This window comes from Apteryx rowi, unplaced genomic scaffold (genome assembly GCF_003343035.1).
Source record: "Apteryx rowi isolate R43461 unplaced genomic scaffold, aptRow1 scaffold_12, whole genome shotgun sequence".
Lineage (NCBI taxonomy): Eukaryota > Metazoa > Chordata > Aves > Apterygiformes > Apterygidae > Apteryx > Apteryx rowi.
The window spans coordinates 5,692,011-5,714,803 of NW_020447419.1; the positions used below are offsets into that span (position 1 = coordinate 5,692,011).

The 22,793-nt window shown below is 37.8% G+C and overlaps 1 protein-coding gene across 5 annotated transcripts in view; it reads left to right on the forward strand.

The window, feature by feature from the left end:
• Positions 1-2,088: 2,088 nt before the first annotated feature.
• Positions 2,089-22,793, forward strand: part of ADAM23 (ADAM metallopeptidase domain 23) — a 115,346-nt gene continuing 94,641 nt past the window's right edge. For 2 of the 5 annotated variants that reach the window (XM_026089353.1, XM_026089429.1), the window contains exons 1-4: positions 2,089-4,767; positions 7,431-7,616; positions 10,404-10,494; positions 12,593-12,837. In XM_026089353.1, coding sequence (XP_025945138.1) covers positions 12,696-12,837 — 142 coding nt within the window. In that variant the 5' untranslated portion in view covers positions 2,089-4,767; positions 7,431-7,616; positions 10,404-10,494; positions 12,593-12,695. Of the gene's footprint in view, positions 7,617-10,403; positions 10,495-12,592; positions 12,838-22,793 lie in introns of all 5 variants that reach the window. The other 3 variants (XM_026089371.1, XM_026089381.1, XM_026089362.1) reach the window with 3 other exon arrangements.

Sequence of the window (22,793 nt, forward strand, 5' to 3'; positions counted from 1 at the left end):
TGGAGTGGCACTGAAATTAATGCAGTATGATACAATTCAGATCAATTCAGCACTTTCTTCAAAAATACATAATTGTACGTGTGTTTATATAGACTTTTTTCCTGAAACCTTGTCCAAATCAGCTATTTTGGACAAAACAAAGTCACTGTGGGCTTTCATCAAGCAATAATTGACCCTGCTGGTAAGGAAATGTCTCTCCAGGGTACTGTTTAAATGGTGGTGGCTATAATGAAATCTCAAATTCCAAAAGAAATATAGGTTTAGTTGTTTGTTTGTTTTTTTTAATAGCTTATTGATTCAGTTTACCTATAAACTTCACATCCCTCAATGAGAGGAAGGAAAAGTTATGATATGAACAAATAGCAGTGAGTTGTTCTAGAATTTCAACCTTAAGTTTGCGTTTCTGAGCTTTTTTGAATTTTAATTGGGTGTATTGTTGTCTAAATTTTTGTGCACAATTGTTGAAATTTTCTTTCTTTTTAAAAGCTTGGTAAAATATTTAAATAAAATCAAACACAAAGCAAAATCCACCTAAACTTATTAAAGTTTACGCATTTAAATATCTGTTTAAAACATTTAGCTGAATTAAAAATATATATATATATATATTCCATACAAATTCATGTTTGGCCATGGATGGTCTAACTACTATGATGATACCTATGGCACAAAAGACCATAGTTTTTATTTGAGAGCTATTATGATGACAGCCTATTTTATTAAGGTGTGTTTAAGAGACATAAGCACCAGTCTTGCAGATGTTTCTGTGCTTTAAACTCAAGATTAACTATTCACTTGTATTGAGTTAAGCACATAGTTAAATATCAGAATCAGGGCTCTGGTTTGTAAATCTGAAATTGGGAATATTACATATATCTGTCCTGTTTTAAAGGTCTTTGTGGATTCTATACATGTACAATAAATCTTTCAGAATGTAAGAATAATGTATAAAAGACAAGACCAGTTCTGCACTCTCTGCCATTTTGTGGCATATCTGTGCATTTGCAAAAAACAAAGACAACAAAAAAACAAAAACAACCCACAGACTTTGATTCATTTTCTAAAGTGTCCAGGGTCAGTAGCTTGGACTGAGATAATAGTGGACTTTAAAATGTTGTGGATTTAGATATAATATCTGAAGTAAATATAAAAGCTGTCATCATAAAACACTCATAGTTTAAAAAAAGTTTTGGGTAAATTCTTGATGCATGTACTTATTTCCCATGATAAATAAGATGTGCATGTACTTAAACCAGCTGGAAACAAAATTCCTTTACAAGTCAAATGCAGCCTGACAGATTTTTTCTTTAATAATTTTGAAATAAAAGTTGATTTCCATGATGTATTTTTCCATATGATTGTCAGTTGACACAATCTTATGACCATTATTATAAGTCACTGGAAGACAAAGGGTTATAATGAGTTCTTATAATCCTCTTAGCTAACTGTGCCTGTATAATTTAATATTTTGTCTAATATAAAATTGATTTTTTTAAAGCAAAATTTTAAAGGACTGTTTTTTATAGAAAGGCTAGTTTTTAGATTAAAGTTTTAAAGCAAAAAAAGATTTTTAATATAAACTTTGTTTTAAAGCAAAGCTTTAAATTAACTACATAGATATGTCCCGTTCTAACGTATTTTTATGATATGAGAAAGTTTTCCTATCTTCCCATCTTTCCTAACTTCTTCCAGCTCATTTTCCACAGTATTGTACAGATGAAGAGCATGGATAGTTTAGTTTGTGAATAAGATTTGATGCACATTCTACTTTAAGAACACTAGTGCGTATTTGTTTACAGTCAAAAATATTGTTCTCTATACTTGTTTATTGCAAGCTTGTGTTCCTTCAGCACACAACCTTTCCTTGAAACCATGTATCTTGAGGACTATATAATGACTAATTTTTTAGCATGTAATGTCTTTTTTTCTTTTGTAAATAATAGGCCCCTCCATCCGGATGGGTGTGTGTGGGTTTTTTTTTTTTTTTTTAAATGTGTTATATTTAAATAAGAGTATAAGTAGCTATATATTTTCCTTTAAAGTATGAAATCTAACAACTATTTTTATTTTTATTTTTGAAGAATAAGATTTGGGGTACAAGTCTGGAAACATTTCTGTGCTTGACAGTGTCAAAATAAGATTTACTGTATTTTCAGATTTTATTATATGCCTCACTTCTGACTGTTTAAAAACCTCTTGTATGCATGCTCAATAAATATGAAAGAGAAGGGAGACTGATATTAGAAGTAAATGTAGAAACTGGATTGGAAAGAGAACTGATGAAGATATGTACAAAAAAAAAAAAGAAAAATTGCAGAGAGACTCAAAATCATGTGTGAGAAGGAAGACAGAAGCTTTCTGTGGTCTTGAGGAATTAGTCGCACACTTTCCTATTAAATAAATGGTCTATACTCTGCTGCCATTATTAAACAGCACATTACTTCATTAGCAGCATGGCTGAAACTTCAAAACATGAGTAATGATTGCGGAGTCTACACTAACAGAAAACTTGAGAGCTGAAATAATTTCTTACTGAGGTTGATGGGAGGGGGTTTTCTTGACAGCAGTGGACAAAGATGTTTGCTAATGTATCAGTATGTCTTAAAGTAGAGAAAGATAACTGGCTTAAAGAGGGATAGTCATGCTTTTAGGATCTAGTTGGTGGCAGTTAGACACAGGGTATTTTGCAGCAGTTTAGAAAATTGTTTCCAACCATTTCTTATTTTATGCATATGTAGTTTTGACCATCCATAAGTTTATACTTATGTTTTTTATACATTTTAAAATTTAAAAAAAGTCTTTTTCCCCACAAAGTACTCATTCAATAATTTAAAACAATCTCATACTAAGCAGCTTTTTTATTTACTTGTATTGTGTACCTTGAGTGTGAACCAGACTCTTACTGTCCCAGGTGCTGAACAAACACAGAATAACATGTCCCCAAAAGTTGCATGTCTGACACTTGCACTTAGCAGTTCTTCAGTTCTTTTTCTAATGGGCTTTTTTGCTTTATAGTTCTTTCTTACAATTTTGCATCTGATGTTCTTTCAGTTGTATTATCAAAGTGCTCCTCTCTGGGACTCAGATTCAACAAGGTATTTAATTGTATTTATAATGAGCCTGTGACTTAATCCAAAGTTGTATTTAAGTTTCATGCTGAATTTGTGCCCAAATGAGAATACATGTCATTGTGATTTTCATGTTCTAACATGCGGTAATGTATTTTGAAATATTGCCTGCTGTTGTAACTTTTTATCTTCTTCTCTGTCTCTACTGTCTTTAGTCATTTAACATAATACGGGTTTGTAATAACACAGTGATATTACAAGCTTGTCCAATGCTACTGCTAGATGTTCTTCCATTGTATCCTCAGCTCATTAAATTTCAGATTTATTGTTTCCATGTTTTTTGTCAGTCATGCATTTGAATTTTTTGTGCTGTGAAGAGCTAAATTATAGGATAGGCTATTCTATTTGGAAATAAATTGGTGACAAGTAATAGAAGTGGATGGTGTCCTGATCCGAAGTGCGAAGGAAAGACTGGTACATGTGCTCCTGTGCTTGGGAGTCTGCTTACAGCACTGAGCAGTGCTAAAAGGGAGTGGGATGATGATTCATAATTTCTCTTAGCTATCTTCCTTTCTCTTTCCCCTAGGGTAAATCTGCCTGAGAATGGAGTAATCTGAATTCATACTTGTTCTGGAAATAGAACAGTGTTTGAACTGTTGATGTTTTTGGAACAGATAAGGAAAGTAAAATGTACCTCACTTTGTAATGCAATTTAAATCCCAGAATTTTTTCATTAATGATTGATTTGCTATGAATTACAATATTCTAGATGATATTTTTCAGAAAACTGTATAGTGGTATAGGTCTGAGCATGCCCAGAAGCAAAGGTTTTGTTCCTTGTTTGTTTGTAACATTTTGCAGATACAAATTTATTCATTCCTCCAACAGAACAAATCATCTTTTAATAAAATAAAGACTGAATTTACATGTTTGTAGTTTCTTTATTCTTGAAATGTAATTTAACTGAAACTAATTGCTATCATTTTTTGTGGAGAGAGCACCACAGAATGCCTGGAATAAGCTACGTCTTTGAAGAAGGTCAGTCCTAATTTTAACAGGTCTTTACAACTGAATGATATCTTGATCCAGTGGAGTCTTCTATTGATTTCGGTGAAGCCAAGATTCATCCCATCCTGCGCCAACTGAAGCAATGACATCTTAAGATAGTGTTGAAAAAGCTTTTGATATGTTTTAGATGTCTTTAATTGCATACTAGTAGCAGGAAACCAAGCAAACCAGTACCATGTGGCAAGCCAGATCCCTGCAGAACTTATTCATGAACTTTTTTTTTTTTAAGAACGTGCACTTAAATGAGGTCCGTTGCTGGAAGTGTTGCAATGTTAAGTAGCTTTCTATTTTATGCAGAATGGATTGGCTTCTCTACAGTTGGGTAGACCAAATCAGTCCTCTTTATGATAATCTTACAATGTGTGCAGAAGAAGTGTCTTCAAAGCTGTGTGCAAAAATACTTTTAAATGTTTTCTGGTAAACAATAGAATACCTTGTGTAGAATACTTTGTGCAGTCATTTGCTGTTTGTAACGAGGCCTGTTTAAACCAGCATTATCTTTTGCAGGAGTGATGCATGCAGATGTGTCAGTTTGGATCAACACATGACTGAAAGGTATATTCTTGCTAAGGCCTCAATATGTCACAAAATTTCAGAACATGCTTTGCAAGTTTTGAACCTATACTTAAAGGTAGGTATGTATTATGTAGTTGGTTGAATCAGGTCTTATAGTGACTCACTATTGTTCTGTCAAATGGATTGAAGACAAAAGATATAGCTAAACCATCTAAAACCAGAGTTATAAACATGGTACTGTAACCAAGTTCTAGGTCCAGTGGTTGTATCTTTTGTGTAAAATGTAAGCAATTTGTGATACGCTTCTAGGGTGTCAAGCACAATGGAGGTCCGGTCCAAGTTGGAGTATTTGAGAGTTGTGATGAAATTTAAAACCTGCCTCAGTTCTATTTGGATTCATTGGAATCATTAGTGGTTTGATGCACACAACTTTTGCATTTCTGTAGCCCTGGATGTCATGATTTTTTTTTTTCTGAAGTGATGAAAGGTTGATTTTGATGAAACGCGTATGAAGACAAGTCATTATTGTAGAATATATGATACAATAGTGTTAGTAATTCTAAACCTAGGCTTTCTCAGACTTGGTCAATTTTCCTTCCTTAAGGAAAACTGAAAAACAGTTCTTCCCAAATATTGGTGTTYTTAAAGAATTTTTTTTAAAATCTCTCTCATCCTCAGATAGAAATGTACTTTAGTGTATTAAAGCTAGTTAACTTTTCATAATTGCTGGTGTCATACTGCATTAATGTTGGCACTGGTGCAACTGAAAGTGTTAGTTATAGCCTACTTAGTCATTATTAATATTGTACAAACAAGTTGCGGGACCCAAACATGCCCTTGCTAGCCCAAACAGAGAGTTTAAACACTGTCTGCTAGCCTGGAGATTGCACTATAAGAATTAACAGTGAAGGGAGTAGGTTTACTCCTTAACATACAGGTTGCATCCTGTGTTGGTGTGATGCACATGCATGGCTTGCTTCTTATTACACTGAAGTGTGAAGATGGAAAGAGGTAGAAATGCAGAATAAGACTTAAAGATGTAGCAGAGACAGGAGCCAGACCAATGAATTTGTTTATTTTGTATATTTACCTATGTCTTGTCAGAACTTTTGCAAACAAGTGTCAAAATCCATCTTCCTGTGGTGGTTCAATTTGGATTCAGTCGTTCTTCCTTCTAGTATGTTACTTTTATTTGCTTAATACATTGATAATGTTTCTCTTTACTTTTGTTCCTTTTGATCCTTTCAGCTACTGTTAAGAGGAAACAAATGCATGTTATAAAGGTTATGTACCTATATCTTTTTGAAGGTAAAAGATAAGTTATAAGGCAGTATGTGGCCATCAACAGATTTCTCCAGATAACGAAAGCAGCTCTATTAAAATTTTGACCTAATTATGACTAATCAATCAGTTGCCCAAATTGTGATGGAAACACTTGTGGGGTGTTTTTTCCCCCTTTTTAATGGGATTAGACTCATTCTGCATGCAATTACAAATAAACATACTGACTTTTCTGTAAGATATTTTATGGCTTTAGATTTCCAAATGTGTCTAACATTTCATTTTCCAGTCTGTTCTAGAAAGTTGTCATTTCCCGAGTTATTGCCAACAAACTGTACTTCTGATTGAATCTGAGGTCAGGATAATGTTGCAGTCAAAGTCAGCATATTTTCACCTACCACAATTAGTTAATGTTCATACAGCACTTTTATGGATGTAAAGAACTTCTAAGTGTTCAATATTATCAAGAATTATCTTCAGTATTCTTTCTTATTTTTAGCGTTCGTTCAATAGTTTTTGTGAAATGCATTGGTAGAAAGCACAGTGGGGTTTTTTTTTTAGGCTTAGAAGAAAACACACTAAAGAAATTCTAGTATTGTATGTATTTTATTTTCTATTTCTGAGTTTACACAGCCTTTTCTAACAAAAACTGTTACTGTTCATTTTTTCTGTGCTTAACAAATTTCATTTCTCCCTCACAATCCTTCATTTTTTGTATGGTCTCTCTTGCCTGTGTTTGTAAAGAGATTGTGTTTCGTTTCCCATTACTGATAATTAATTTAAAATAGTTTATGATGAGAAGGGCTGGGGGAACAGGAGTTAAAACAGCATTCTTTCAGTGAGTTGTGCTGCCATTACTTTCTCTGAAGCAGGCTGGTAGTGTGCAGAAACCTAGGCTGCATTATATTGGATTTTTATACTGTATGGCTTTGTCTCCTTCATTAAACATCAGTGATATCTAATCTGTAAAACAGGGATGTAGATAAAAATGTTGTAGAATAGCTAAGCCAATAATACCAGATAGATTAGTTCAGTGCATTTTTTTCATTGCACTCTCTTCTAAATATGCTACAGCAAAAACTTGATAAATTTATATCAAAGAGCTGAAATTACAAACATTCTTGGTGTGTGAGTCTGAGTTGTTTGTCTGTTTTCTTCTGTACTTAGGTTTATCTTTAGGATGGCATTTTATTCTCATTTCCTTTTTTTGTTTGAGTACTGTGGCATGTCCGTATCATTAGTAAAGGATGATAGTACTGAAGATACTTAGGTAGAATGATAGTACTGTATTTAGTGTTTTTGTAAATGTACTATTTTCTCTCAAGTTTATAAGGGAAAGAATTAACATTTGCAAAAGGCTTTGCTGACCTGTGAATCTGAGCTCCGTTGTACCTAATCCTTAATAAATTTGTGAATTACATCTGGAGTGCGGGAATGTGCTTCCAAGTCATTCAGACTATGGAAATTTTGCCCAATGTGTTAATTTTTTTCCTTCAGCAGTGTTTTAAAGACGTACATTGAGGTCTCATCAATGCCTCGAAGGACAGCCAAAATGCTCAAGCTTTAAGAGGGTTTGAAAGGACAAAGCAGTGAAATTTGGCGCAAGTTTAGACCCTTGTTTTTAACTTTTAATTTAATGTTTCCAACACTTGAAGAGGATGATCACTTATATCACAGTCTCAGGTATGTACTTTTAAGGAAGGTTCACAATTTTATTTCTAAATTATGAATTCTGATGGCATTTGTATGCTAAGTGTGCGTACTTCTGTGGGCAAAGTTTTTTAAAACTGCATGTTTAAACCAAATGCAGCTGATGCAAATGGAGGTCACATAGCATCTCGGGTGTCTGAAGATCATGTTATAAGCAGTGCGTGGGAGGATATGTGGTCGTCTTCAACTTCTTACTATGTCACTTAATGCATGCAGAATTTTTGTTTTGTGATTGCAAAACATATGCCTCTGCTTACACTGAAAATTAATGCTGGAACCAGTATTAAGTAAAGGGGAAGGGAACAAATTGTACTTGATGCAAGAGACTTGGATATGGCATGAAAGGTCTTTATGCCATTCTCTGTGTGCTATCAAGGCTTTATCCATTCATATTTGTGCATGCATTGGGCTTATTTGTCAGCTAGACATTATTTTATTGAAAGATGGATCTGAAACAAATCCTCATGTTGAAGTAACTAAGACTTTGGAAAGTTTGGACGCAGAGCCTAATTTTGCAGTTTGAATAATACATGAATTTAATAAATTACAGAACTGCTATATCTGCTCCATTCAACAGAGGGCAATAGGGCACAAATCCAGTAAGTTACACCCCAACTCAACTAAGGAATTTCAAGCAAGCTTCCATCAATTCAAGGGGACCTATTTCTAAGCTTAAACTAAAGGCTTTAAGTCACTCTATTGATTTAGAGCCAGAATGGTCCATCTGTAGTATAATACTCGTTCTCGGTGCTGATCTGAGATCATGGGTGTCAATACAAAAACCTCCAGTGATGTAAATGGGCTCTGGATTGGGCCGTAAACAGGATGTGCCATACTGTGGAGTATTTATTCCATTATTCATACTCTGAGAATATTTGTGCCTGTTTGACCGAAATATATGAATCATTTTGCTAGGCAGTTACAACTACAGAAAAGAATAATTTTTATGTGAATTTACCTGTCTTGTACCAAAATGCCCAAGAAAGTCAATTGCATCAGAGTTCCTCATCTGCCAATTCCAATTAGACATTTATTTAGCTTGCTTTTGTTCAGTGGCTTACATGTTGGATAGCATAAAATCAAAAATCACTTTCTATTGCTCTGCCTTAAGCCGAAATGCTAATTCTTGCTGTGTTCTTAACTGATGTTTTGTTAGCCTGTATCACAACATAGGTGACTGCATAAATAGGCTGCCACTGTTCTTCTCCCAGCTGCAGAGCTGCCTCAGGCAAGCTAACTATAGCTTTATTTTTGAGTGGTATGTCAAAACCATCTATTTTTAAATCAAATTAGAAAATGCCTTAGTACTGTAATTCCAGGCTTCACTTTCACTTTCAGCTATCCAAAAGCTCAGTTTTTCATATTCATAGATTTGGTTATAAAATTTAACTTTTCTGAAGAAAAAAATACATGAAAGCCTCTTCAATTATTAAAGTTTTGGAGTGTAGATATGAGTCATAAGCATTTTAAAAATATATTTATACTTTTACCTCCAAGGTGAAATGTGAAAGATGTAGGGTTGCACCAACCAGATGAGGAAAACAAATAATTCTTGTTTTTTTCATTCTCTGAATGACTTTCTATTAGTTATCTTGAAAATGCTTCTTTATGACAAGCTTATATTATGCATGTTTTAAATGTGGGAAAAGTGAGGTAAGATGTTTAAGAGCAAAATATTAAAAAATGCTCATTAATTTTGGCTGTCTTCGGTTTCAAATAAAGAGGCCTGCTGACTGAGTTTTAGAGGTCTGAATGGCCCAGATGCTGTTTCAAGTCTTTGCTGGGTATTTATGAAGATCAGGCCCTAGGTGATCTGAAATAAGTGCATAAAGTGGCATTCAAAATTAATGGAGATCCTTGAAAATTTGGGGATAAGCAACTTTCCAAAATCCACAAGAGAAACAAACTCTCCAGTTCTTTTCTTAATTCAGATCAATAGAGTGTACTACAGGGGCCTGACTTTGGAGCCTTGCTAAAGTGATTGGAGTTTACATCTTAATTACATGGGCCAAACTGCATTTACCTCCTGTGGATTAATATTTTAATCTGAAAGGAGCCACCCTTTTTTCAGTGGAACCATTCTCAAAACATGAAAGTCTTCAGCATAAGGAATGAGTAGCCTATAGTTGCCCATAGGTAGGTAATGTGAAGCATGTATGCAAATGATTTTGGAAGTGTTTGCTGTATTAAATAATAGTCCTCTTTCAGAGATTAATTTTCTATAACTAAGCACTTTTTTAAAGATAAATGGCTCTGTGCTACTTTTAGAACACTCAGTTTACTTTGTTAAATTATTAACCAGTTTTTATCATCAGTAAGGGAGTTTTTATAGAAATGAGAACAGGATCTTACTCACTGGTTATTTTTAAAATGTGCCAACGTGAAGGCTTATACTCGTGACAAGGCTCATGAAGTGTAACAGGGCTGTTGTGGTCTGGATTTTAAAGAAATTACAGAAAATAGGTATAGGAAAAGCTCTTTTGAGGCACAAAGCTCCATCCAGGTTTGGTCCTCACAGTATGTGTTACATTCTGCTTCTGAAGTCAGTGGATGCTGAGACTGCTCAGCAGCTCTTGTTAAGTTTTTAATCATATCATGGGATCCAGCTAGTAGATTATGAATATTGAAGCATGAGGGAAATTGATATTTAAGAAGCCTTAATTTGGCAGTAAGCATTTTCTGTCTTGACATAGGGCATGGCTTGGCAGTAGGCTATACATAATCTTCTCTCTCATCTCCTGCTTTTTTTATTTGCATTAGGGGCTGGAGGTACAGAAGCATTGAAGTCCTGTTTTGATAAGGGCCTGACAGAAGGAAGGTCCAACTGCTGCACTGTCAGGCAGTACAACTGGTGGGTTGCTGGGGGTGAAATATTTGGAAGTCCTACCTCCTAAATTCTCCATGATTTGCCTGGAGGGTACCAATATACCTGGTCCCCAGCAATTCCAAATTCTGGGCAAGTAGAGCAGGGTCAGGCCTGAGAAGCCTCAGTTACGACATCTGCCAGCTTTCCAGCTTCTGAGCAACTCCACGTCTGAGGTCAGTGAGTCTAGGAAGAGACAGACCGTTCCTGAGCTGAAACTCCACCCTCCTTTGTGGGGAACTCAAAACAAAACAAACTAGGTTTTACTCCAGGTTACAATTAAATATAGTGTAAGAATATATCAAAATCCACCGTTGAAAACTGAACTACCTTTCTGCAGACTACAGTTTACCCGTATGGCTGAAAGGCTGAACAAAGAAAAAAAATGGAGGAAAATACTTCAGTGAAGGATGGTGTAACAAATGAGAATTGAGACAACGTGGGGGTACCTCTTCCTCTTAGGCCCTAGAGAATTACTTTCTCCAACTAAATTTCAAAACCTCTTTTTTTTATCTTGTAAGCCAAGTTCTTCCTATTCAGTTGCTTAATCACATAAGTATTTTTTGAGCAAATGTGGCTGTCATGAAGGTGATTTGTGAAATCCTTGAACTTGCATTACATGGCCATTTTTTTTCCTACTAGTCTCAGTATGCCCAAAGTTAAAAACTAAGATTCAGGAACATCATTCTCCGTCTTGCTCTGCTGTGGTATGTTTCCACTCCTGCAATTTGCACTACACAAAACCGTATTTTATTTTCATGGAAAATTACTAAATTTCAAAGTTGTATGTGAATACATCCATCTAGCAGTTTACACAGCAAAATGCTCTTCTGATGTTGGAAAGGCATGTTCACTGGATGGCTGGGAAGGGGCCTAATCCTTTTCCTCCCAGCACAAGGAGTGCATACCACTATGTACCTTGACCAGAGAGCCTTCTAGATATTCAGCCACCTTTCATAGTGGGGCAGAAATGTCTGCTGGTGATGGTAATAAAAAAAAATTCTCATGTAAATTCCTTGAAGGCAACTTTACTGCAAAAGTGGAAAAAATGTAAGAAATCTCTGCTATCTCCAAGAGTCAATTGGAAAGTAACAGGGCTTGCTGTCAGCCTAATTCAAATCCCTCCAGGGGTTTGTGCTAGGTGGAGGTTGGGTTTGGCAGGATAAGTGGGAGTGAAAATATCTGGAGGGTTGAGTGAAGAAAGAAACACATTTTTCCCTCCTTTGTGGGATAGGACTGGAATAACCCAAGTATTGCAAGTGGATTAAGACTTAGCTAAAGCAAAATGGATCTTAGACTTTGCATGTGGCTGATGTCAAGCACTATTTTTTTTTTCCTGAGTAGGAAAGAAAATGGAAAGACCATTTATTATGTTCATCTTTTTTAAATTCCTTTTGATGATTATTTATTGTAAAATTTATTGTAAAATTGAATGTTTACATTGTATGTAGTGATGACAAATTCTGGGGTTTCTATATACTTATTACCAGTGAAATTACCAGTGCTTTAGGAAGTATTAATAGGGGCCATAATCTACAGGAGGGTATTTCCCACAGAACAGACTCTTCTATGTGAATCTAAGCTCTGCATTTATTTCTGGTTTTACAAAGCTCTTAGAAAATTGTTACATTATAGGTCATAATTATATCCTTTTAGAAAAACCTCTAAGACTTGTTTCTAAAGCTGAAGTTACTGGATGATGCAGATGGTAGAACAAAACTGAATGATAACGTTAAACTGATGGCTTCTGACATCTAGAAAGAATGGCAGTGTAAAAGACCAGTTTGTTTTGAAGCTGAAACTTTTCTAAAGTCAAGACAGTGAGTTAAAGGTCAGTTCAAGCTTGGTTATTCTTCAGGGACAGTGACAGCAAACAGATGTCTCAAAAACAGTTTAAAAAAAAAAAACAAAAAACTTGGAGCCTTAGAAGACATCACAGCTTCTTCCATCAAATCAGAGTTAATTTTCAAGGGAGACAGCAAATGATCTCTCAGTGTCTCCTTCCAAGCTTTCTGAGACCTGTGAAAAGGCATGGTATGAAGTTTGCTGGATGACCATTTGGCATTTCTTGTCTTACTATTTGCAGTTCCATTGAAGTGACAATGTAACATCACAACAGATGAACCAGAAAGAGACCTGGAAAAAAAGCTGCTTGCCTGATACTGGAAAATCACTTGACGGAATCTGAGATGTGCTACCAGGAAAGCAACCCAGAGAACTCCCATACTTCCAGAGCTGTTAGGAGAGGAATTCCTGAATACTGTCCCAAAAAACTCATTGACAAATGCCTCAGTTCCAAAGGTGACCTGAAGACAGGAAGCCAAAGAAAAGGTAAAGAGAAAAGGATATGCTGTTTCCCCTGACACCACAAAAACTGGGGTGGCATTACCTAGGCCTTTTTTCCCCATCATGATAGTACGAAAGGGGGAGGGTGATCTGGCTGCAATAGGAATTCTAGAATAGGGGCCTCTGATGCCCGATCTGACTGGCAGCAGGGTGCCTAAGAATTTGGAGAGGTGCTGCCCAGTGCCTCTGCTGGACAGAGAGGTTTCCTCCAAAGAGGAGCCTGGAAGCAGTGGTGAGGAGGGAGAAGGAGTTCAGTGCATAATGCATGTACCTACTTGCAAGTGTGTAGTGGTGAGTTTTCTGGGCCCTTAGAAGGGGGCCAGTCAGCTGAGGCCTCCTTGTCATGTTTCAAGCAAAGGCCATCAGGCCCAAGCACAACATGTTTTAGGTGTGATGCTCAACCCCTTTTCTCTGCTGCCAGCTCTGCTTTTTCTTTTCACGATGCCTCAGCCTGACATTTAGGAATCCCCCACGAGAAGTGAATAGTGACAGGCTTTCTGTGCACTTGGTGGAGTCCTTCCACAGGGAAAATGCTCTGGAAGTGCGCTTGTCCTGATGCGTCCTGAAGAACCCAGATGCTCTTACACAATCGCTACCATATCCTAGTCCTCTTCCCTCCCACCTCCTGCCAAACAGCATGATGGTGAATATGAAAGGGTGAGGGTGATCTGACTGTAATGGGCCTTCTGATATCAGGGTCACTGATGCCCAGACTAACTGGTAGGAGGATGTCCCTCTCTATTGCCCAAGTCTTCTGACAAAACCTGTGTGGGTCAAGGTCTGTGTAGGAGGACAGTGTTCCTCAGTAGAGGAATATGACTCCTGGGATAAGATTAAGGTTGTGCTCCCTTGCTAGAACCTTTGACTTGCTCCAAATGGGATCCTTGTCCAGGCTACCTTGCCAAATGTCCAGCACCTGCCTCTTTGAGGTCAAGCTCCCCTTGGCTCAGGTGACTCACCAGCACAGTCCAAATGAGACTTTCCCTGGACTTGGCCAGACCCCACATTCCCACCAAGCTATGCATGCTCCTGGAGCCTTAACTGGGCAGCTCTCGCTGAACAAGGCTCTTTGGGCACCCCAGAGCCTGTCCCTGGCAGATGAATGCCATGTGGCAACCCAGCCTCTGGAGAGGCAGCAGAGTTGTGTGCTCTTCCAAACTTCTCTGTGGGAGTGAGCTAGCTTGGAGGATCCCCCTGCCAACAGGCTACCCGGGCAATACTGACTGCTTCTGGCTGATAAGTGGTGTCTCTGTCGGGAAGCACATGCATAAAGCCCTGTGATATTTTAAAAGTGGGCACTTGTTAGCGTGTGATTTGCAACAGCGATGGTAAGAGGTTAGCTGGATAAGCATTTGGCACTTTCCATCATAGTACTATCTTTTTCGGTGTATGTTCTCTGGCTAGAACATATCCCAGAAAGGAAGCTTCTTCCCTAATACTTGCATCTGAATTTTAGACTTTCCTTTGAAAGTCATCATCCCTTTTCTCCAAGAAAGTTAATATTAGAATTAAAGTTCAATTTCATTCATGACTACTATATTTTTTTTTCATTGTCTTGATTATAAAATGTGAACTATCATTCCTGTGCCGGTCCATACTGATCATCTTTTCTTTATGAAGAAGAATAGTCAATCAGGTTGTGAAAGTAACTTGAATATTATTTTTCTAGATGTGGACTAAAGCTATGCTGTAACCTTATATATATATTTATATATGTGTGTGTGTGTATACGTTATAATCATGCTGCTGAAAAATCTTATCCTTTTTGTTACTGGGTCAATTAGACTGTTACTGGGCAGGTTAGACTGTATTTGTACCATGTTTTTGTGCTTCACATTTCATTGCTGCATGATAAATAGAACAGTGTTATCTGAAACTTTTGGGTATTATCATGCTTTGGGTATCTTTCAGTGGTGTTGTAGACTGAAAAGTTAGATATAATTAAGAATGCTTCTATATTCAAATTGTGCTTTAGTACATTTTAAACTGTAAAACAAACTTATTATCATCTCTGAATCAGAATCCAAAGGAGATGGAATGATTTTTAAATGCCACTGTGAATAGCAACCTCCACATCTAAAATCTGTATTGTAAACATGCAGCCTTTTCACTTCTAGGTGACTGGAAAATTGGTTAAAAATGTAAAGGTGGTCTGGCTGCTTTACCTAAGGCCAGATTGACTACTGAATTTATGGAGTCTGAGTTGACTGGGCTAACAGAAAGGAGGATCAGGGCCTATAAGACTTAGCATGAACCTGTTTTTAAGTGGTATAATTGAAGTGAAAGCATTTTGCATTCAGTACAGATTATTTAATCTATTCCCTCTCTTTTAATTAAAGATTCGGAGAATGAGCAGGGAGCGAAGCCTCTACTCATAATGACATATGCGCATTGGTTCAACTGTTCACTTAAAATTAATGGTTAACTTGAAAAGTGACCATCAAACTCGCATGTTCTATCACCAGTGAAAGAAAAATCCCAAGGGAAGGTTAGCATTTACCCAGTATCTATGCTTTTTAGTAGTTAAAGTTGTTACCGCCTGCAATTTGCCATCTTAGTACTATAACGTATCAGTGGCTAGAGCTTGATTGCTGCCTCTCTTCTCACTCATCTCTAGAAGGTCCCGCTTCTGCTCACAGTGATGCTGGCAGAGGAGCTCTCAGCGGTCCATCACTCCCAGAATGTGTCGCTGCAGCTCGGCACCCTGAGAGCTCTGCAGCCAGAGCCATGGCGGGGGCAGCCTAAAGGCCAACAGGGCAGTTCAAGCCATGGTAGCAAGCTGGGAGATGCTGTATCTGCATGTGCAGAGGGCATTCCCTGCCACCTGTGCATGTTATGCCCTTGATGACCTAGTTTTACGAAGAAAAAACATTTCTTCCCTCTTCATAACTACAGCAACAGAGGGTTTTATTAATGTTTGCCACTATAGAGAAAAGGTTACAGTGTTTTAATTTTACTAGGTTACCTTAAAACCTGTAAGATCTTAATGAAGATAGCTTGTGATCAGCCGTCAGTCCTATATGCACTCTTCTGGAAGTGAGTCTGTAGGGATGACTCAGGCTTGGCAACCCACAAAAGATTTTCCCTCTGCAAAACAAATAGTTACATTTTTAAAATGTAAGACAGTTTCTTCATTGCACTCTTGAGAGGAGGAAAAAAAAAAGACTGCTAGAATGATCACGAATATTTTAAACTTGAGCTCTGCAGTTCAGCTGGATGACAGCTTGTATAAACCAAACTACGTTTTATACCCTGACTGGATATAGGCACATTAGTGCTTCCAGTACAGACTCTAGTTTTGGCTTTGCAACACATTGCCTTTGCAGATATATCTGGGACCAAAAAAGAGCTCCAGAAACCAGCATTTAAGGTTGCTTTAAACCTATCCATGTGCTTATCTAAGCCTGGACTGAGGGCTGTTACCACCTGACCACACCTGTAAGGGCTTCTCTCATGCTGGGAACTGCTAAATACAAGACATCTCTCCCCCCAGCCCAGCAGCAGAGAGGAAGTACCATGTGAACTCTGCCCAGTGATTTGCCTGTCTCTTAAGCTCTTAAGAGGGTAGTGAAGGCAGATTTAGGGTAGCTTTTTAGCTGAAAAAAGTGCCCCAGAGAATCTGAAGTCATATGAACAAGCCTGAAAGCCTTAGTCCATGCCTGGACTAGGAAACCAGGGAGAGGTTTCAAGCAGGGCAGCTCCAACACAGTAACCAGTGCTGTTTTACACTGGACTGTATAGAGTACTGCAGTGCAGAGTAGGAAGGTCACGTTTAAGACAATTGGGGGTCACAAAAATAGTGGGTTTCTTTAACTGTTGTAAAATAGGCTGACATTCTGTACTATGCCGCTGAGGGGCCAATCTTTCTGAAGCAGAAAGGGAATTGTGTGGGTTTCTTGTGGTTGTTACTTGGCAAAATAATGCAAAAGGGGTGAAAGAACTTTGACTACATTGCTTTTTTTCTAAGCATGATTTTTTTTACTACAGCAATGCTTCTTGTCCATATCCATTCAGCCATTGTTATTTCCCCACAAAAATTGTAGATGGAATAATGTTGTTGAAGGACTGACGCATCGTTTAAACAGTGGCCAAATCAATGGATGTTTATGGCTGTTTAGAAGCTATTTTCTCTTCTATAAGAGAAGCCAATTTATCTATAGGTAGAGTGAGGAAAAAGGCATTTTGTGCTCAGCAGGATCTCTTAGCTAAAAGGGAGTTTCATTGATTGTGCAAGTGTGTGGGAGGGCAAGAAAAATTTTGGGATGGGGCCAAAATAACAACAACAATAACAAAATAAAGGCAGGAAAACACTGTACAGTGGGAAGGGCCTTAAACTGCCTTTGGCCTGCAGAGGTCAGATTGTACTTCAGACTGTGCAGTTGATCTGATTTGTTTCTTTGGGAAAGTTCCCCTGCCATTTTATACTTCAATTCACCAAACTCTACCAGTTGAAGTGTATTTATTTATTATTTTTTGGAATTCTTTTGTACTCCAAGCTCTACATGAAGCATCAGTACAGAAGAATAATAATAAAAATGAAGAATAATTCAAGTTTCTATGACAGAGTTCTCAATTTTGAAGCCATATGATGCAAGTTTTGTGCATGCATTTATTAAGGGAAGAGGATTTGGTCTGAAACAATTTAATCGGAAGTGAGATTCCTTTTGACTTTGGTTGCTCAGGCACTAGCTGCTTGCATTGCTTTGATTATATGCAGACTGGTCCCTAGGAGCAGCTAGTTTTCTGGAGTTGATTACAATAAGCAAATATTTTCTTTTGCAAGATGATGCATTCCTACAGTTTTCTTAACATTAAGGTGAAACTCCTCACCTATGATAGTGTAGTTAGTGCAATTGAACCTTAATTGGATATGTGAGCAGCTCTTGGTGTTGTCTCATTTCAAGCACAATTCAAGCTGGCACGCACATGCGTGCACACAATGTTGGTATGTTTCATACATAATTCATGCAGCAAGCCTGGAGTGATTTTTTTTCAGAGTTACAGGTGCACAGAGACACACATGCTGCATAAGGGTACAGAGCAGCCATCACCTGCTGCCGAGCTACTTGCCATGCTACTTTAGCCTGTCTGCAGCAAGAAATTGCTATGGAATCATTATGCAATGATGTCTTTGGTTTCTCAAGGCAATGATCTTGGAAAAGGAAGTGACCTCCCTTCCTTATTTAGGGTATTTCTAGTGCCCACATAGGGGATGAAGGGCTTGAAGCTGAAAGATGGTTAAACTTGGAGCACTTCTTAATCATAGAATGTGGATGGAATTTAAGAGACAACAGCAAATTAATTAGTTCCCTCTAAGAAGTAGATCTGTAATAATAGAAAAAGATATTTTGAAGTATAGGTTTTGAATAATAAATCTTGGGGGGGGGGAAGTATTGGAAAAGTAGCACTTGAGTATGCGCTTTTTCAATTGGGTGTGTTGCAAAGATACTTTGTATGGGATACAATAATGCTGGTTTAATTTCCAGGGAAGTCTTCAAAAACTACTAGCATTTCTGTAGTAACAATCCATAAAAATATGTGTTTAAATGTATAGTTAACCTGTGGGATAAGCAACTCTGGAGAATCGTGGTGAACATATGCCTGTAGAGACCTTTGGAGGGGAGTCTGTGAGTGAAAGGAAGAATGGCAGCTACAGGATAAAGGGCATAATTTCAAATCACACAAGTGTGGGCTCTTTACAGTCCACATTGTCAGGCTCTGTGGCTGTTATGGTGATTGTGAGAGAAGTGTCCTCTTCTGTGGTTGTGATGACTTGTCTTTTTTTGTGTTCTAGAGACTTGTGGCTGAGATTTTTGCCAAGAAAACTAGCAAGAGGACTATGCGGTGCATAAGACATTAGAAAAGACTATGTGCATCTTATTTGCCTACTTGCCAAAATGACAAAACAGGGGAAGTAATTCCCTGAAATGACTTGCATTGTGGTGCTGGCAGTTGGATTATAGTAAACTAGTAAAATATTATTGGGTTGTGATTATTGCTGTGCTTTGAGAGATTGAAACTCACCTTCATTGCAGCTTCCTTAGCAAGCAAGGATCTGCTAAAGGAAATAGCAGCACAAATTATGCAAAGCATTCACTGTGATCTGTGTGTAATTTTACTGCAGTTTTACAGAATAGATATGTTAACATTACCAGATGTTGTCTTTAGCAGGTGGGTGCTGAGCATCAAATCTGCAAGTGACCTTTTCAAAATTTGGGAACCCGTAGGCCCAGACTGATTGGAGGGGAGAAACTGAAAGACTGTTTTCTTTAATTGTATATCAAGCTTGTAAGGAAATGAGTTTAGAAGATCTTTTTTGGGGGGTACAAATCTGGAATTAACATCCAACTCAGCAATATATCTTTTTGTCACATAAATAACTTGCAGTAACTCACATGTAGCAGACACCTAAGCCTTCAGTGCAGAACTTTGGTATCACTCTGCACTGATTTTTCTTAAAAATTCAGACCATCTCTCTAGTGAAGTGATGGTTAAATGTTGTTTTAGGCTCCCTAGAGGAGTCAGTGCCAAATTCTACATATATTCTCAAACAGGAGTCTTTTAGGATAGTGTGTTTCCTATCTGATGATTCATCCCTRTGCCTAATTAGGAAAGGAGAAGGGAAACTTATCCAAGTTCTGTCTATGGAGAACAGGCAAAACACCTAATTGGATGTAGCTGTTTCTATTTTTTTCTTACTTCATAGAGATATATTTTATGGAAACTCCAGGATTTCCCCTATCTGACTAACACTGCTTCTCCTCAGCAGTTTCTGCTACCTTTTGTAACGCAGGATCACAGCACTGATGGCAGCAGCGTCAGCTCGGGTCTCTCTGCTGAATGTACACAGAGAGCTAGACTATGACAAGTCTGTTACCTGAGCAGCAGCCTCAGTGCCTGCAAATATTGGAGGGAGAGTGGTTTTTAGAGTTGTTGGGGGAACATGCTCAGGAAAAGCAACTGTACCACCTTTTTAAATGCTGCATGTCCATCTCCAGAGAACCAGCTCCAAGTATGGGCAGCTGCAGTCAGTGAGTTCTTTTTCTCAGTGGGGTTTAGTGACTAAAGCACACGTTGTGCTGGCATGGCCATATCCCTTCTGTTTCTCAAGCTAATGCACAGCCCTTGCTATTTTGGTCGGCTTTGTACTGAAGATAACACCTTTGGTGTTTTTCATCGACAGTCTCATGATATTTTCACCCATCTCTTCCTGGGTTTAGATGCTGTAAGCATCCGCAGTTTGGTCACTTCAACCAGCAGGGGGAATGAGCTGTTAATGCTAGCGTTGGCACAAGAACAAATGGGTTTCTGTTAGGCATGAATAAATTTAGGCTGGGAAGTAGGAGGATTTGCTTAGTGATTAGAACAATGAGCTTCTGGAAAAGCCTTCCAGTGGTAGTAGAAGGGTAAAAACCCGAATTGCTTTTAAATGGAGCAATTTGTTTCCTTTTCCACATGAAAGGAATTGTGTGATGGAATAGCCAGTAGTAGTTGTTGGCTGGACTTGCTGACTCAGGAGATCCCTTGCAGTCTTTCTCCACCCCCCATGCGTGTGCAAGTGGGTCAAGGGAAGAGTGATGATATCTTCCCTCCTCTTTGCAAAGTCACACTGGAATAGTTGCAATCTGGCTCTTTTAGAACCCACCAGGAAGCATTTGGTCAGCTGTGACAAGTCCTTGGGATGCAAACTCTGTGTATTTAGTTTTAAGGAAATATAATTTGAAACACATTTAAATAAGATCCCCTGCTGTCTGTCTGTCTTGTAGCTCTTTTTACATTTTTGCACACAAGAGTGGAACAAACTGGAAAGGAGCAAGTCTGATGTTACAGCCACAGTTAGAAGTACTTGTTTATTAAAGAGCAGCATTTTTTTCTCCTGGCAGCATATGTTTTACTTGCTAAGTATATCCATGTCCAAAGAGATAACAAATGTGTTTTAGATAGCCCTGCTGACTGGCATGTTTCTGCTGTTATGTCTCTTATTGATAAACTGGACAATATGGTGAATTCAGAATTGCAGTATTTCCACTGATGGTAAAAGTACCTCATTGCAGTATCTTGTATACAATGACTTACATGCAGTAGTTTAAACATCACTGAAGAATCTTACTAAACCACTTGTAAAATCCTTCGGTTACAGATGCTTTGTTACTAACCCATGCTAAATGTAAAGCTTAGTTAATTACACGAGAGTACACAGTGAGTTCATTCTGAAATCACAGCTGGTTGTGGCTTATTCAAAACAACTCTTTCTTGCAATCAGAAGTAGCTTACTAAGTTTCACCTGGATATAAAGTAAACTGCAATTACTAAAGCCTCTGACTCCTTTTCTATTAGTAGCACAGCTGTGTTCTTCTCCCTTCCTTGCCAAATGTTGGTAAGATGTGTTCTTTCTATCGTTGTACTTTTTTTCATTTGACCTTGCCATCAACATTCACAATGTTGAGAGGAGAGAAAAAAATATATATCCTAATTACTGTGAATATTCTAACCTGTAATGCTGGAAGGAACATATGGTACTTGTAAAATATGCACCCAGTGCATGGTAAATGAGTGACACTTCTGATGGAAGAGTGGCATTTTTGCTGTCTTCTAGTTTATGTTACTGTGTTCAGAATAGTGTTATGCTCAATAGTGCCTGGAGGTGAGAGCTGTTTTTAACACTCTGTTGGACTATGGACTAAGTAACAGGAGAAAGCCCTTCCTCTGAAGAATGTGAGGTTGAAATGAAGGAGACTGAAAAGAGGAGAGCAATGGAAAGCCTGTTCTGTTAGTTCTACAGTTTGAAAAGTGATGCTTGCTTAAGAAGAATCTAGATCTCTTAAATCTGTCTTATGTGTTTGTTACCTGACTGCAATGCTTGTGCTGTTTTCCAATTGCTAAAAGGTACTTAAAGAAGCTAAGAGAAACAGTAAAAATGAAAAGAACGTATTTTTCTGACCAAATGCTGGGTTGCTGCTGGGCTGTAAGATGGTGGCATGTGATCATTTTCTGTAGCAAGAGATGGTCACATTATGGAGAAAAAAAAAACAAAAAAAAAACAGCCCTTAATATAGAAATACTCTCTTTCACACTAATGACTAGAGAACTCTTTGAGAATAGCTAAACATTGCGAGTAAATGAGTATTCAAACATGTATGATTCAAAAAAGTTATGCTAATACATTGCATTGTTCGTTGTATTTCACAGGTTTCTCTTAAATATAAAAGTATCATATGCAGTGTGAGTATGAATAATTTATATGTGCTATAGTATATTTTATGAAAGTAATGAAACCTCAGTGGCATCAGGTTGCAGTACAGCTTTGTCTCTACCTTTTACACCCCTGTTGAGAAATGGAGAATGGCTCCCATTTTCTTTTGCATGCTAATTACAGGTTATGTGCAAACTAAGGAGGTTCTATTGTTGTTCAATGTCCCCTCTGGAATTACTGCTTCTTAGACCCAGAGGGTGCCCAGTATCTTTCCTGCCCCAAACAGCTACGTTTGTTCTATCGTTTATAGCACCAGTTGACTTATTTACTATAGCCATTTTAAACTGATTAAAATGATCAATGCAACAGTTTAATCTTTCATGATTACAGTCTAACATAGGCCTCCATGCCTACTGGTTCTGTTTATCAGAGAAGCATCTGCAGTTTCTCTCCCATAAACCCTCTCTCTTGGGATGAGCTCTCCACAATCCTACCTCCTCATAATCTTCCAAAAATAGCTTTTCCTTGGAGCTCTCCTGTCATTCTATATCAATGTCTTGRCCTGTTATTTCTCTGGAAATTTCTCTGACAAGACTGTCATCTTGTCCTGTGTCTGTACAGCATGGAGCACAGTGGGACCTTTGCCCATGGCTGAGCCTTCTAGTGGTACAGTAATACAAATAAATCATAATGTATTGAGCTGTGCCTAGGGGTGGATGAAGAGCGAGTCGAGAGCTTATGGGTAAGG